Source organism: Rhinatrema bivittatum, chromosome 8, assembly GCF_901001135.1.
Source record: "Rhinatrema bivittatum chromosome 8, aRhiBiv1.1, whole genome shotgun sequence".
NCBI classification, from domain to species: Eukaryota; Metazoa; Chordata; class Amphibia; order Gymnophiona; family Rhinatrematidae; genus Rhinatrema; species Rhinatrema bivittatum.
Window position 1 is genome coordinate 60,551,897 of NC_042622.1, and position 16,437 is coordinate 60,568,333.

The 16,437-nt window shown below is 45.1% G+C and overlaps 1 protein-coding gene across 1 annotated transcript in view; it reads left to right on the forward strand.

Moving 5' to 3' along the window:
• Nucleotides 1-8,671, forward strand: part of GGT7 (gamma-glutamyltransferase 7) — a 122,907-nt gene extending 114,236 nt beyond the window's left edge. Inside the window, exon 15 of the mRNA XM_029613700.1 lies at nt 8,044-8,671. Within this exon, the coding sequence (XP_029469560.1) occupies nt 8,044-8,207 (164 nt within the window). The 3' untranslated portion in view covers nt 8,208-8,671. The remainder of the gene's footprint in view (nt 1-8,043) is intronic.
• The last annotated feature ends 7,766 nt before the right edge of the window (nt 8,672-16,437 follow it).

Below are 16,437 nucleotides of genomic sequence, written 5' to 3' on the forward strand. Positions count from 1 at the left end.
TGTGTGAAGCATATATATAAAAATAAAGCAGAGTTGCTTACCTGTAACAGGAATTCTCCGAGGACTGCAGGATGTTAGTCCTCACACATGGGTGACACCATCAGATGGAGCCTGGCATGGAAAACGTTTTAGAAACTTTGACCAGCACACTGAGAATGCCCAGCATGCCACCGTTCACACGTGCACGCGGGTCCCTTCTTCAGTCTTACAACATAGAATTTGCAAAAAAATAAAATAACAAACCTAAGAGAAACCAACTCTGCGGGGTGGCGGATACATTTTGTGAGGACTACCATCCTGCTGTCCTAGCAGAACACCACCTGTTATAGGTAAGCAACTCTCCTTTCTCCTAGGACAAACAGGATGGTAGTCCTCACACATGGGTGTTATAGTTAGTGAGGTTTGGGTGGACACTTGGACACTGTGGCAGCTGACCACGCCCATGGGGGGATGTCCCGTGAGGGGCCACAGGTCAGGCTCTGCTCTGGACACACAAACACAGATAGTTCTTTATTTAGACAGTTTGAGAAAGCACCAGAGGTGGCAGTAGTGAGTAGAAGATGTAGCCCGACTGGGCTAGTATTCCCCAAGGCGCTGGAACAGCGGTTTCTCCGGTAGCAGTGCTGTAGTGGAGAGAACTGAGAAAGTGAGTACAATAGAACATTCACAGAGTCCCAAATATGGAGGAGCCCCGAGATAGGGAGAGCTGGCCCTCGAGGAGCGAGTACCAGATCCCTGGGAGCAGAGAGATTTGTTGACAAAGTACTCACACAGCAGTTCCACGTAAGAGATGGCACTGGCGCTGGAACGGAGGCAGGCCCTCGAGGAGCGAGTACCTGGTTCCAGGGAGATAGCTCTGAGGAGTGGATGATAGTAGTACTCACTGATGGTGTCTGTAGCGAATTCTTCCAAGTAGAAGAGGAGATAGATGCAGGCAGCAGGTCAGGGAACATGGGTCCTCGAGGAGCGCGTACCGGTTACCTGATAGCGACCTGAAAGAAGCAAAGAGGCCCCCGAGGAGCGGGTACCCCGTTAGCAGAAAGAGTCCAATGGAAGTTGGAAAGCAGAGTAGCTGGGTACGGAGAGTGAATCCCATCCATAAGAACACCCTTGCTAACTCAACGGCTAGCAATAAACAGTAGGCTTAAATATCCAGGCAGCATGACGTCATCACAGGGGGACACCCCTGAGGTACATGCCAATGAGGAAATAAGAATGAGGGCCACGCGGCGTGCACACCCTAAGGTACCTGAAGAGCATGGCGGGAGGCACTGCCCAAGCTGGTCCGGGGACGCCGGACAGGGCAGCAGGCAGACGCTGCGGCAGCCAGGCATCTATGAAGAGCAGGAGGAGTCGCAAAAAAGGAAAGGTAGGCGCAGTGAAGCCATCGGGGAGCGACAGTCGCAACAATGGGTGAATACATAGCTACAGGTTGCTCCCGAACAACAAACAAGACTGACAGGCATCCAGCCAGGTGCCAACGGGCACAACAAGCCCAGTGCTGTCGGCAACAGAGGGAGACAGCCTGAACCTGAAAATAGGGCCCAAGGTAGGGAAAATTGGTTTTCACAACTGAAAAAGATAACGGAGGACCGACTGACCGAAACTGCTGTCACATCGACCATCTTTGTTTAGACAGTAATGTGAGACGAAGGTGTGGATGGAACTCCAAGTCGCCGTTCTGCAGATCTCATCCACGGGTACCTCATGCAAGTGAGCCACCGAAGTTGACATGGCTTGTACAGAATGAGCTTTGACATGGCCCTCGAGCTGCAGTGCCGCCTGCGTATAGCAGAATGAAATATAATCTGCCAGCCATTTTGACAAGGTCTGTTTGGACACTGTGACTCCCAATCTGTTCTTATCAAAAGAGAAAAAGAGTTACGTGGACTGCCTATGGGCCACTGTTCGATCCAGGTAAAAGGCTAGGGTATGCAGGACTTGTTCACCCTGGTGGGAATATGGCCGTGGAAAGAAGGTGGGAAGGACAATAGACTGATTGAGATGGAATTCCGTCACCACCTTCGGCAGGAACTTAGGATGCGTGCACAAAACCAACTGACCCTGCATGTTGAGGTGACCGCAACTAGGAAGATGACCTTCCAGTATAGGTTCTTCAGGTCACAAGATCTCAGGGGCTCAAATGGGGCCCTCATGAGATGGGCCAAGACCACGTTGAGGTCCCAGGATACTGCTGGGGGTCGGATCGGAGACTTGAGCTGGAGCAAGCCCTGCATGAAAGGTTGGGTTGAAATGGAAGAGCCATCCACCCCCTGGTGATATGCTCCAATGGCATTGAGGTGAGTTGGTCTTCAAGCCAGTCTTGGACAGATGCAACAGGTAGTCCAGAAGTCTCAGGGTGGAGCAGGAGAATGGATCCAAACCATGTTTCTCGCATCAGGCCGAGAACCTCTTCCACTTGAGATTGTAAAACTTCGAAGTTGAATGCTTCCTGGACTCCAGCAGGACCCGATTACATGCTCTCCAAGAGGCCCAGAGTCTGCAGGGTTATCCGGTCAATATCCACGCCATGAGGGACAAGGTCTGGAGGTTGGGATGGCGCAGCCTGCCTTGATCCTGCGTGATCAGGTCCAGAGAGGTCCCCAGACAGATCAGAGCCCCTGAGGATAGATCCTGCAGAAACGGGAACCAGATCTGCCATGGCCAGTAAGGCGCGATCAGAATTATGGTCCATCGGTCCTGTTGAAGCTTCAGGAGAGTCCTCAACACTAGTGGAGGCGAAGGGTATGCATATAGGAGGCCGGTGCCCAAGTGATGAGCGAAGGCATCTGAAACTGGCTGGCCATCCACCCTGACTAGGGAGCAGAACTGATCGATTTTCCTGTTGCACAGGGAGGCAAATAGATCTATGTCTGGGGTACCCCAAAGGCAGAAGATCTGATCTGCAACCTCTTGTTTCAGGGACCATTCATGGGGGCGGAAGGCCTGATTCATAGCATCCACCGTCATATTTTCGGTCCCTGACAGTACAATCCCGTTCTCCCCTGCTTGTTCAGGTACTACATTGCCACTTGGTTATCGGTTTGCACCAGAACTACCTTGTTGGGTAGGGGATCTGAAATGCCCATAGAGCGCACTGGATCACCTGGAGCTCCAGAAACTTGATCTGAAGGCGCTGCTTCTGTGAGGACCATTGACCCTGGGTGCTGAGGCCCGCAATATGGGCTCCCCAACCCATGTGGGACGCATCCATAGTGAGAATAACTTGAGGTAGAGAAACCTGGAAAGGCATTCCCACCTCTAGTTTGGACAGGGTCTCCCACCACAAAAGGGGACTACAGGAGTGACGTGGTGACTACGATGCAAGCCCAAAGGTCCTGGGTGCCCTGACACCACTGAGAGCGCAATGTCCACTGCACTCTGCACATGTGCAGTTGAGCAAAAGGCGTGACATGAACCTTCACCACCATGTGCCCCAAGAGATGCAGGATCTTGTGTGCAGAGGCCCGATGGCTGCAAGAGATTGACCTTGCTAGGGTTAGCGCTTGTTCTGTGGAAAAAAAGCCTTCCCCTGGACTGTATTGAACTTGACCCCTATGAAATTCAGTTGTAGCGATGGGACTAGCCGTGACTTAGGGTAGTTGATTAGGATGGTGTAATGGATAGACTGTAATGCTCCCTGCCTAGTGTCGCTCTTGACGAACTCATTGTCTAGGTAGGGGAAGACATGCACGAATTGTTTCCTGAGATAAGCTCCCACTACCACCAGACATTTTGTGAAAACACAGGGTGCGAATGCGAGGCTGAAAGGCAGCACCCGATACTGGTAGTGCTTCTCTCCCACCAGAAAACAGAGGTATTTCTGATGGCTGGGAGAGATCGCAAGCATAGGCATCTTTGAGATTGAGGGAGCAAAGCCTGTCCCCAGTCCTTAGAAGAGGAATTAGGACACCCAATGAAACCATTTTGAACTTTTCTCTTATGAGAAGCCTGTTCAGTGCCCTTAGGTCTATGATAGGATGAAGGCCTCCAGTTTTCTTGGGAATCAGGAAATACCTGGAGTAAAACCCGTCCCTCTGCTGATTTAGTGGAACAGGCTCGATTGCTCGAGCCATTAAGAGGGCGGAGAGCTCCATTTGAAGTATTTGTTGGTTCGCTGCAAACCTCCATGAGGGACATGGAGGAGAGTGGGGAGAGGGTTGTTGGAAGTTCAGTCTGTACCCCTGCCGAATGATGGATAGGACCCATTGGTCCAAGGTGACTGAGAGCTACCAGTCGGCAAAGATTTGTAGACGGTCCCCCACTGGAGGGTCATTCTGCGGGGGAACAGACTGCTAGCTTAAACTCCCTTGCAGCCAGTCAAAACCCCATGGAGGGGCTCTGCTACGGGGCTGGTTGCAGTCGAGGGGCATGAGGCTGCCTTATTTCTGTCCTAGCTGGCATCTGTTAAGGCTTTGCCCTACCAACTGGAGGATAATACTTCCAGGCCGGTAGAAGGGGTGCCTTGAGGTTTGCCATAATGACTTTTTGCCAGAGGACTGAGGGTCCGAGGTGCTGGCAGACAGATGCTGGAGGGTTTCATGGTAGTCCTTCAGCTGTGCTACCGCTTTCTTGATCTTATCACCAAAGAGATTTTCCTTGCTACAGAGCAAGTTCCCAAGATGCTCTTGTATTTGGGCCGGAGGTCCGAAGCCCAAAGCCAGGCCATGCGCTGAGCCCCAGTGCCTGCCGCAGCCACCCTCACCACTGTTTCAAAAACATCATAAGCTGACCAGACCTTATGCTTGTCACATTCCAGGCCTGGTTGGATCACCTTCAGGAAATCCTCTTGAAATTGCTGTGGGAGGCGCTCCACCAGATCCTGAACTTGTTTCCAGAGGTTTCTGCAGTATTGACTCATATAGAGCTGGTAAAATGCAATCCAGGCTACCAACATGGACTCCTGGAAGATTCTCCTTCCCAGAGTATCCAGGGCCCTGTGTTCACCTGGAGGAGCCGAAGCAAGGTTCTGCGACCTCTTTGCTTTCTTTAAGGCAGATTCCACCTCTACTGACTGGTGTGGAAGCTGGCGGCGTTCAAACTCCGTGGTGGGCTGTACTAGATAGACCGCATCAGTCTTTTGGTTTACTGGTGAGATGGAAATGGGATGCTCTCATAGCTGAACTAACAGATTTTTTAAAATGTTGGCTATTGGCACTGTGACTACCTCTTTCGGAGTGTCTACAAATTGCAGGACTTCTAGCATCTTATGCCTGGAATCCTGCTTAGTCAGGAACTGAAAAGACAGATTTTGCCAGCCCTCACAAAGCTGGCAAAAGTTAAGTCTTCCGGTGGAGACTAATACCACTCCTCAGGAGGAAAGGGCTTGAAGGATAAGTCCTTGGAGTCGTCTGTCGAGAACGGAGAAGCCTCACCTTCCCAAGGATCATAGGGGGCATCCTCCTCACTCTGTGCCAGGGGACACCCGAGGTAGAACCCCTAGTGAACTTTTATGCCGAGACCCCGACAGTCTCAGGAACACCAGAGGCACCAGTGCGGGCACTGAGGGCCCCACTAGAACCGGAGGATGCACTGACACTGAAGGCCCTGCAAGCACCAAGAGCACCGAGGGAATTGGCAGATCCAGAGTCACCAACCCCAAAGAACCCAGGAGGGGTAACAGCAGTCGGGATGCCTTACGCGAGAGCTGCGCCATCAACCCTGACAGTTTTTCCTTGTCGGAGGAATCACTCACTGGGATAGTCACCAGTGGAGGCCACACTGACATCCCCTGTGTGTGCAAGGAGGCCGGGGCATCAGGATAGACTGTGTCAGCAAGACACCGAGTAGTAGGTCCAGCTGCTCTAGTAAAGGTGCAAGCACCAAATGAGTGAGCTCCAGTGGCGGCAGAGGTCCCAGTGGGACCGATGGCTCGATGCCCTGCAGGGCCCAGCTGATCGCCAGCCGCACACGGCGCTCCAGCTCCTCTTCGAATGATTATGAGGACAGGACAGCTTGAGGAGGCAAAACCAGATCCCCCACAGAACCGCCAGGGTGATCGGTGCCTTCCACTGGAATCGGTGGGAAGCACCGCGGTCCCTCAGGTTCAACGGAAGGCGAAGCTTCCTTGGCCTGGGGCTGCTTTGGGAGCAGCACGACCAGTTCCAGTGCCCTCCTGAGGTCAGAGGTATGCGACGATGAGGATCGATGGCAGTGCTGTCTTAATTTCCCTCGATGCTTGGCCCGGTCTTTTCCCAGAGCCGAGGGAGATGGCGAGGAACCAAACCTGGAATGAGAAGAAACCAACATTGGATGGTCCCTGCTCCCAGCTCCCAGCTCTTCCCATGGGGATCTGTGATGGACATGGTCTGGGGGCACTGGGGGCCACAGTGGAAGCCGGATGACGCCATGAGAGAGAGAGCGTGGTGCACGGTTGATGTCTGGCAGCTGCTGGGAAGTGGCACTATCTGTAATCAACCGCGATCAATGAATGACTTACCACAGTGCCTGATAACTAACCCCCAAAGCACAGAGAGACCTGATGGGACTTGTACAGAACAAAACAGTTTTCCACCAAAAAAGAGCGCAAGCTCCACAGTCATGAGGCACTAGCATCACAGAAAAAGAGAGACTGAAGAGGGAGCCTTGGACGTGTGGATGGTGGCTGGCTGGGCATGTTCAGTGTGCCGATCAAAGTCTCTAGAAAAGTTTTCTGTGCCAGGCTCTATTTGATGATGTCACCCATTGAGAGGACTACCATCCTGCTTGTCCAAGGAGAAGCTATAGTATGCAAAACATGTTGCAGGAAGATTTTTTATTTTTTTTATCTGAGAAAGATTTTGTGTATGTGTGGTGGTTTTATGAGTTTAATGTGCATTTTTTATAATTGTTGGAACTTTGGTTGGCTGATACAATTTTGTAGGTAGATATATTTGATATCTTTGATATTTTGTATGAATAAAATTTTATGTAAGTTATTTCATGTATATCAGTTTTTTGTATATGCTAGAGTTATATGATAAACAATGTATTTATTGTCATTTTTTTAACATATTCTTATGACATGTAGTCAAGTGGCAACCCTAGGCCTTAGCCTTCAGAAAGCCATAGGTAGGCTGAATTACAATAATAATACAGTCAACCTCCCATACCAAAACAGCACTAACTGCCAGCACTCAAAAAATAACAGCCTTCTCTATGAAAAGGCAACACTGAAAATATTATACCAGGCCCTAAAACACCAATACAACTCCTATTAAGCAAGCAGAACAAGCCTGGCTGCAATAGATCCCTACATAGAACTACACCCTGTTAAAATCCTCACTTCTGTCACACATGCAGAAAATGGACAGACCCTCACCAAATAGCAGAATAAAAAAAACATAAAGTATGAGTTGACATCCTCTTATGGCCTTGCTCAGGCAGGGAGATGAAGGAGACGCAATCATTGAGGACCTGCTACTGCCACACTGCCCCCAAAACTGTGGCACTCCAGGTGGCTGCCTAGCCCACCTAGTGCTTCCACAGGCCCTGAATGTAACTCATTTTGAGTTACCAATGAAAATGGGTGAGCTAAGATAAAATTAAATAAGTAAAATAGTGAGTTCACAAATTATTTCATAATCACTGGATTTGATTGGACTATACTGGCTGTGATCTCACAAATACACTGCCTGAGCCATTCAAGTACCATTCTACATGAGGTAACGTATGACCATGTTCCAAACATGGCTGCTGACAGTGACTCAGAAATTTGCAAACTGTAATCTCTTTCTACATAAAAACATAGAAGTGATGGCAGAAAAGGACCAATGGTCCATCCAATCTGCCCAGCAAGCTTCCCACGCGCCGTACAGGTTACCCCCATGTATCGGTCAGTTTTGCTTGATGTGCTTTCTTATGGACTTAGCCGTAGAAGCAGTCCTGAGTTTTTTTCATTACTATCTGAGCATCAGTACCCCAGACTGTAAAAAAGTTCTAATGTTAATAACAACGTGAGCTTTATGTTTCTGTCATTTCTCTGAGGGGAAGGTGTTTATAAGGAACTGCATATTATGGAAAACAGACACTAACCAGGCATTGTAATGTTATGTCATCATATAGGTAAGTTCCTTGCTGAAGACATTCAATTCCTTGAATCCAGAGGTCACCTAGTAAAAAAAGTAGATGTACTTTCATTGGTCCATGGAGCACGGAGAAGCAACGACCTCATTATTGGAGTCAAAGATCCAAGAAGCCCTGATGCAGCTGCTTTAACCATATTATAGCATTTCACAGTTCCAATGTGTTCACCGAATAATGCTTACCACAAAATAGAGAGATGTATGATTTACCTGTTCACAACAGCACTTTCTAGTCAAGAGTGTGCAAGCAGTGGGTGCTGTGACTGTATTGCACCTCTCGCTTGTGGCTGTCCCCATTTGATGTTCAAAAGCAACAACAATGCAAACTTTCTAAAAGAAAGACATACATTTAGTGGCTACAGGTGAGGCAACTGCACAAGCTAGAGATAAGCTGAGTTCAAAACGAGGGAGAACAGCATTGTACATTGTGTTCAGATGGAAACAGCAAGGGGGCACTGCATGTAGATTCTATATAGTGTACACGTTAGTGTTTTACTGACATTTCAATTGTCATTAATACAACCAGCATAGTTGCCTGGACTCGAGGCATCTGTGGACCTTTTCTGTAAGCAACTTTTTTTGATAACTGATTACAAGCATGGATGGATGATTCTGCTTTCTTTACTCAGACACTGGCGCAAGGATGGAATTTTCTCAGGGTGGTTTGACATCAAAATACAGTGGGTGGGGGGAGTCTGGACTGTGTCGGGTCTTCGGCACCCTGAGTCAGACGAGACTGGAGCTGTTGCAGACTGCAGAGGTAACATTCACAGCCCTTGGTGGGAGGGGAGTCCTCTTCATTGGTGGGAGGGGAGTCCTCTTCATTGGTAAGGATTTAGAGCCTGTAATACAGAGTTCTGGAATGGGCATGGTGGGAGGGGAGTCCTCTTCATTGGTGGGAGGGGAGTCCTCTTCATTGGTAAGGATTTAGAGCCTGTAATACAGAGTTCTGGAATGGGCATGGCTCTCGACCTCAGGACCATTACCAAAATGACCAGACTGGAAACAGTGGAAGGATGGATCTATTTAAAATAGGAGAAAAATCCCTGGGCTGATGTGAATGAAGGCTCATGGCATCAGAATCTCAGTACTGGTTCTGAGTGAGGTGGAAGAAAAGGAGCAAGGAGGAACGACTGGGCCAAAATAAAATTTATACAATGGGAATGTTTTGTATAAAAATCATAGGGGGGAAAAAAAGACAATTTTAGAACCTTTAAAAGAACATTTACTGTGAGAAGCAGGTAGAACTCTTTGGAAAACAGTAGGGATCATTTTATTCCAGTTTATGTATGTTTTGAGCTTAGGCACGTCTCAATAGTAAAAATCAAGAGCTTTGCTGATTAAGCACAGAAGAGAGGCTGGGATGGTTCAAACAGGAACCTTAAAATATGAAATCACACAAACCAGTTTAGAGCAAATGGATTTTAATGATGGTATCCCATAGAGCATCTCACACATTGGATGTTAATCTCTGTGCTAAACATTTTTCCCATTGATACAAAATGGAAGTAAACTTTAGTGCATACATTTCAGCAAGAGTGTTATCTGCAGTAGAGATGGTGTTTCCTTTGAAACAAAATTGGAAATATTGAGAATTCCTATTTCGTTTTCTTTCATTTTGAAAACAAAAGAAAAACAAACAATATTTTTTTTCAAAGCTATAAAAAAAAGGGGCATAGCAACCAATCCTGAGGTCCCCCGTCCCGTCCCCACGCGCCACTAAAAATTCTGTGCCATTAAAAATTCTAAAACTATTCCCTCCAGGCCAGCTTCCCTCTCTCCCCCAGGCCCTTTCCTCAATATTTTCCCCCATCTGTGGAGTCACAATTGGACAGGAATGATCTCAAGTTGCTTCTGCCTTGCTGCTGCATAAATACGAAACATCAGGCACATTTTGGCTTTCTTTTATATTATATTATATTTATATTATATTATTTTATATTTATATTATATTATTTTATATTTATATAAAAGAAAGCCAATATAAAAGAAAGCACTAGCCAGCCCCACTTTGAAGTATGGCAGAAAATCCAAATGGCACTAACCTCAGTTCAGCCTGTGCCATTTTGTATTTCTGCGGCAGTGGTCAAGAGTTCCTGCCCAATTTCAACCCAACCAATGGGATGAAATACTGCAAAGAGGAAGGGCCCGGGGCAGGAGTGGGGGAAGAGGAAATAAAGTATATAGATGTCATTTTTACATGTTTTGTGGCGGGGTTGAGAGAGGGAGAGGGGCAGCACATTTGCAGGAGACACGGGTCAGGACTTTTTGTGTTGCAAAGTTATGGAATGTCCTACCTGAGTCTGGACGGGCCTGTAGCAATATTAAAATATTTAGAAAGCAAATTAAGAGACTGTTGTTTAGGCAGGCTTTTGATCCTTAATGTTAAGGAAGTGCACTTCTAAGTGATTAACAGGCCGATTCAGTAAAAACACGGGAGAGCGGACATTCGTCCGCTCTCCCGGCGCGCGCACCGGCCACTCGCCGCTGCGCGCGATTCAGTATGCAAATGAGGTGGTGCGGTAGAATCGGGCAAAAGGAGACGCTAGGGACACTAGCACGTCCATAGCACCTCCTTTTAGCCCGGAGCGGGTTTGACAGCCAACGCTCAATTTTGCTGGCATCGGTTCTCGAGCCCGCTGACAGCCGGCTTGGCTGCACATTTTACTTTCTGTATCCCGCGCGCATACCTAATAGGGCCATCAACATGCATTTGCATGTTGAGGGCGCTATTAGGTGCCGCGGGTTGGACGCGCGTTTTCCTCCCCTTACTGAATAAGGGGTAAGGGAAAACGCACGTCCAAGAGCAGGCTGACAGTGCGCTCTGTTGGCCTGAGAGTCAGGAAATTTCTTCTTTGTTTTTATTGTTTTAATAAGTGAATGTATTTTAAAAGTTAAACATTTTATGTTTTTGTAATCTGCCTAGCATGCATTAGTCAATATAGGTGGAATATAAACATTTTTAGATAAATAAAATAAATAGGATCTGTCAGTTTTTAAATTTCAGTTTGGGTTTTTTTTTATTTTGTTTATTTCAAACAAAAACCCCCCACAATATAAAAAATGTGCAGTGTAGTCTCTCCCCACTTCACTAAAAAATACAATGGCACTGGTAGGACTGACAGCCAAATGAGACAGACACAGCAGCTTCCGCAGGAAGTGGATCCACTTTGCCCTTTTTTTTCTCCTGGTTTAGTACCCACCTTGCCTTTGGAAATTCAAACATGACCCTCTTAGTATTAAAAAAGCAGTCAGATGCAGATCCTTGAGAGAGATCGAAACTCCGAAGATATCTCCCGTGCAGACCAGCAATATTTAAAAACAGCCCTATGCTGAAGGATAGAGTTTTCCGCTGTGGCAGCTAAACAATATCTCCATGCTCTGGTAAAACAGTTATAATTCTAAGCAGCCATCGAGAAAGCAGTATTAAACTTGAATAAATAATATTAAGTGTTGAAAGAGGGCATCGGCTTTGTCCACTTTCACGCAATCAGGCTTTCTAGGGAAGGTGAGTCCTCCAGATGCATGGGTTATGCTTGTTGTAGAGTGATCAGGGAAGGCTCCCTTAATGCTTGTTAGTTTAAAAGCATTTGAATAAGGTATTTTTGAAGTTCACCTATACAAGTGGCAGTGTAGTTGGTATCCCTTTTTCTTAAATTTTGTTTGCATCATGGGGTCTAGTCAGGCCCGGATTTAAGCATAGGCAACTGCCTGGGGGGGGGGGGGGGGGGGCCAAATTTTGAAGACTCCAAATATTAAGGCCAAAGAGGAGCCTGCTTTCTTTAGGGCAGTGTGCCAGCATAGCTTGGAAGGAGTACTACAGTGGCACTCTGCCTATGGTGCCAAAACCATAAACCCAGCCCTGCGACTGGTACGATGCATTAGTAGGGATGTGAATCGTTTTTTAACGAAGTAAAATATCGTACGATATTTCTAAATTCATTAATATATCGGGTAAAAAAAGAAACGATCACTTTTCCCCCCGAATTTTTGTAAAAATTGTTTTTCGGGGTAGTACACGCTAACCAGAAAAATGATTTTTCACTAAAAAAAAACCAAAAACGGGGATCTGCAGGAAAACGAGATTTTCCCACGGCCAGATGAACCCGAAAACGGGAATGATCGGGCACCTGATTCACATCCCTATGCATTAACACTGCTTCCGAATCTGAAGCCCTACACACCTTTCTGTTTGCTTTCTGTAGACCTGCATAGGAGATTCTACTTTCATTTTATCCTATATTTTTTTCACTAAACATGCTTCCTTGTTCATTCTGCCATCAAATCATATTTTTACCTTAAAAAATGATAAAAATGGCTCTATCAAGATTCCGTAAAATATTATATCCATGCAAAATTTTTTTTTTTGACTTGGCAGTTTCTTGAGCTTCCAGTTCAGTCAGAACCAAGGCAGGGATCTGGCCCCATGAACCTTCATTCACATCTACCTGTGGCTTTCTCCCCCCAATCCCTATTTTATATCCCCTTCCAATTCACTCTGGGCCAGTCATCGCAGTGACTACTCCGCTGAGGGCCAAGCGCCAGGGCTGCTGCTGGAACCCTACAATCATAGGTCCTAAATCCGGCCACTAGGTGTTGCCATTGCACGATAGCTGTGACTTCACCTCTCCCCCTCCTGGGCTGCAAATGCTCCATCTGCAGCATCCTCTCCATGCAATATTTTGCTTCACATTCACAAATGTACAACATATCAAAGTACAAAACTATAAGGGGATATAGTAATAGCATTGTTCCATCTCCCCTCACCCTTTTAGAAAATGCCGTGTGCATCCTGGGTATTAGGAATATGCCAACGAGCTTCGAGGAGGGTGCATATAGATTTCTGAAGTATATTATTTGAGATTGTTTTGTTGGAAACCACTTTAAACAGATACATCCTGTTTACTGCTATCATCAGAAAACAAAACTCAGAGAGAAAGGTTTAACAGCTCGGTTGTGATTTTTTTTTTGTTTTTTTTGATGATTTTTCTTCCAGGGGATTCCCTTTTGCCGGTCCTAAAACAGCAGGTTCTGAAAAGGAGAAAGGATGGGGTTTGAGAGGCGCAGATATTGATCAGTGAGCCCTCACCCTTCTCCAGGCAAAATGATGCTTGAGTTTTCCCAGCAACAGCTTTTATTTTCTGGCTTTTCATATTCCAGAAACTGAAATGTCAAACTACTACATAACTGTTTACCATTAACTAGTGCATACCAGTGACAGGTGTTACCAAAAGCAGTGCCAAACAGAAACATGACAAGAGTTTGTGCTGTTTCATTAAATAATTGTCATTTTTCAAATATGTGTTGAATATATCAAAATATTAAGGGGAAACTGTAAAAGTAAATTGAAAAGATAGAAAGAAAAATCAGGAACATTTTTGTTGAGCAGATCAACTCCCAAATACATTTTAGAATAAACCCTAATTAAAGATGAATCTTACCACGTCTAACTCCGAAGTTGTATACACTGAAATATTCTCCCCTGATCACAAGTATGTGACATTAAGATATAGGACTATGCACCCTTTAAAGGAAAAGCACACCACAGAACAATTCTAGAGTGCTGTACTTGAGTTCCTTAAAAACTTGATTTAAATTTGCTGTGGATCAGATATTATCCTTCAGGTTGTAGTGTCAACCCTTATTATATAAAGAAAATATTTTATTTCCCCAATGTGGCTTCTCTCTACCCTTTAAACTTGAAGTGCAGGAAGTCAGACTGCAGCTGTAGATGGAGTGATTCAATGCCGGACCTTCCAGCTTTCTTCTCCTGGATCCAGGACTGTTACAAGAAGCGGGCAAGAAGGATGGACTGCAATGGGTGCCAAGCCAAGGGGAGGCTCTGCATCAAGTCTGTGAGCATAGGAGCTTGAAAGGAAAGTAAGGGGGAGGGCCAAAAGCAAATCTCACCTGGGCCATTTTGTCCAGCAACTGCCCTGCCTGGATTGGTCTTGCAGAAAGTAGCACAGGCTCATAAGACTGCCGTACTGGGTCAGATCAAAGGTCCATGAAGCCCAGCAGCCTGTCTCTGAAGTAGCCAATCCAGATCACAAGTACCTGGTAGGTTCCCAAAGAAAAGATCCAATCCTTCCTTATAACCTGGGATAAGAGTGGCTTTCCCGAGTTTACATAACTAATAAATTATGGATTTTTCCTCCACGACCACCCAGCTACGTTAACAATTTTCATCACATCCTCTGGCAACGTCTTAGCAAAGGCTGTGAAGGGGAGAAAGATTCTAGTGCACAGGAATAAAAAATACCAAAGTGTATTTAAGTTTGTAGCACTAAAGAATAACTACATAGGATTGTACCAAACTGTTGAAATCTGCTATTTTGACAGTTGTAGAATTGTTTAAAAGGCCTGATCTTCAGAACATTCTACCATAGGCCAAGTCCAATCTCACAAGGCACAGCGTGGATGTCTCTTCTGTTTTCTTTGATTCCAGCTGGTTGCATTTTAAAGTACTTGGCATTTTCCCTCATATAGAAATATATGTTCTTATTAGTTAGTTAATCATAAAACGCTGATATTAAGTGCAATGAAGGGTTTAGTGGCTGCACCCTCAGAATCACAGAGCCATCCAGAGAGGTCATATTCTCATCTTAAATATATTTATGAATATACACTAAATTGTGGGAAAGGGGAGGGATGGAGATGTTAAAATAGTTTGTTCTTGGATAAAGTATTTTGCAGAAGGTTATATATTGGAAATCAATAAACAAGTTTTAAAAAAAATATATTTATGAAAATGGGAAAATCAACTGGGATTTGTGGTCTTTTATAGAGAAAACCGAAAGCTCTAGAAAATTGTCTAAAATTCATATCATCAATTTTCAGATTATGTTAAATCTAAGCCAAAAAGAGTCTTAACAAATGTATATTCTGCAACAAAGTTTTATGAAAAGATTTTTTTTTAATTTATGTGTGTGCATATAAGAATAAAGAATTGGTTCAAAACACACTCACTTCACATGTCCCACAGAGCATACGAACCACCCCACAGGTAATCATCAATACACCAGTTCTCCAAAATGAAATTAAAAGTCCACACTAAGGATCTGATTTACTAAACTGTTTTCCCATAGACACAGAATGGGGGAAAAAATCCTTAGTGAAACTGGATCCTTAATCTAAAAAGTAAACATAAGCCTGACATTGTTGTGTATGGCAGCTGGCTTGGTAGTGGATATTACCATAATTTATAAAATGTCTGACTATTTCTGTAGGGAAGAATATTTTATTTGAAGATGTAGAAACTCCAGTCCATTTTGCCCAGCCATACTGTGATGGTTGCTATGAAGACGAATCTAACAGTTCATGTTCCCCTTGTCTTCAGTATAGCACTCCTTAATTGCAACCCCTAATATAGGTTCTCTTGTACCCTGGCACATCTACAGCTGGTTTGTCCTGATTTTTTTTCTCTACACTTAATAACTAGCTGCAGATAAAATCAGTACTTGATGCATTTCTGCCATTGTACTATTTCAAGTTGCTTCTTGCTGCAGCTGTATTGAATATTATACAATTGACCTGTTTCCTAATAGGACAGTTGTTTAACGCAAAAAAAGAGGAAGAGGTGGCTTCATTTAAATCCTTATTTGTGTGATTCAAAGGTACTGTATTTGTTATTGTAATGAAACTGTCTGATCTTTGTCCCTTATGAACACTACTAAGTTTTTTGTACTAAAATTGAGTCTGGAAAAATAGAATTGGTCTTATGTGCTATTTTAAGAACAGGGAAAGGGCAGCATTGTTCTACACTTGCTTCCAATCTGCATGAATTGTGGTTGTCCTTGCATTTACTGCATGTTTTACAGTTTGCCCTCATGAACAGTGACAATCCATCAGGTTGGTTAAACAACGCACAGCTGTGCTCTGGCAAAGTTTCTGTTCCATTTTGTTTCACTAACGCAACAAGGCCTGACCCTCATTACACTCTAGAATTCCCTAATCTTAAACTGCAAATGCTGGCAGCAAACACATTGATGTCAGCACTGGGAGTCATTTTGATTCCAATTCATTTAATTCAACAGAAATTAATATAGGATTTAGTTATATACAGAGGTGCCAACCCATTTAAATTCTTTACTGCTGGTCTGTCCAGTTTATTCAGACAGCCTAATTTGTTTCAGTATGTGTTGTATTTAATGTAAAAATATGCAAAACAAACAACCTGCACACTGAAAGTTTAGCACATTGTATCATCACCATACACACATGTGCAGCTCAAGGTGACATCCTTCCCTCTCCCATTCTCCCTCCCTCCCAGCAAGAGGGAACAGCAAGAGGGAACAGCCCAAGGCAGTGCAGTGTATCAGGATGAGTTATCAAATGGAAACTCATGTTACAAAAGGTCTCTGTGTTTATTTTT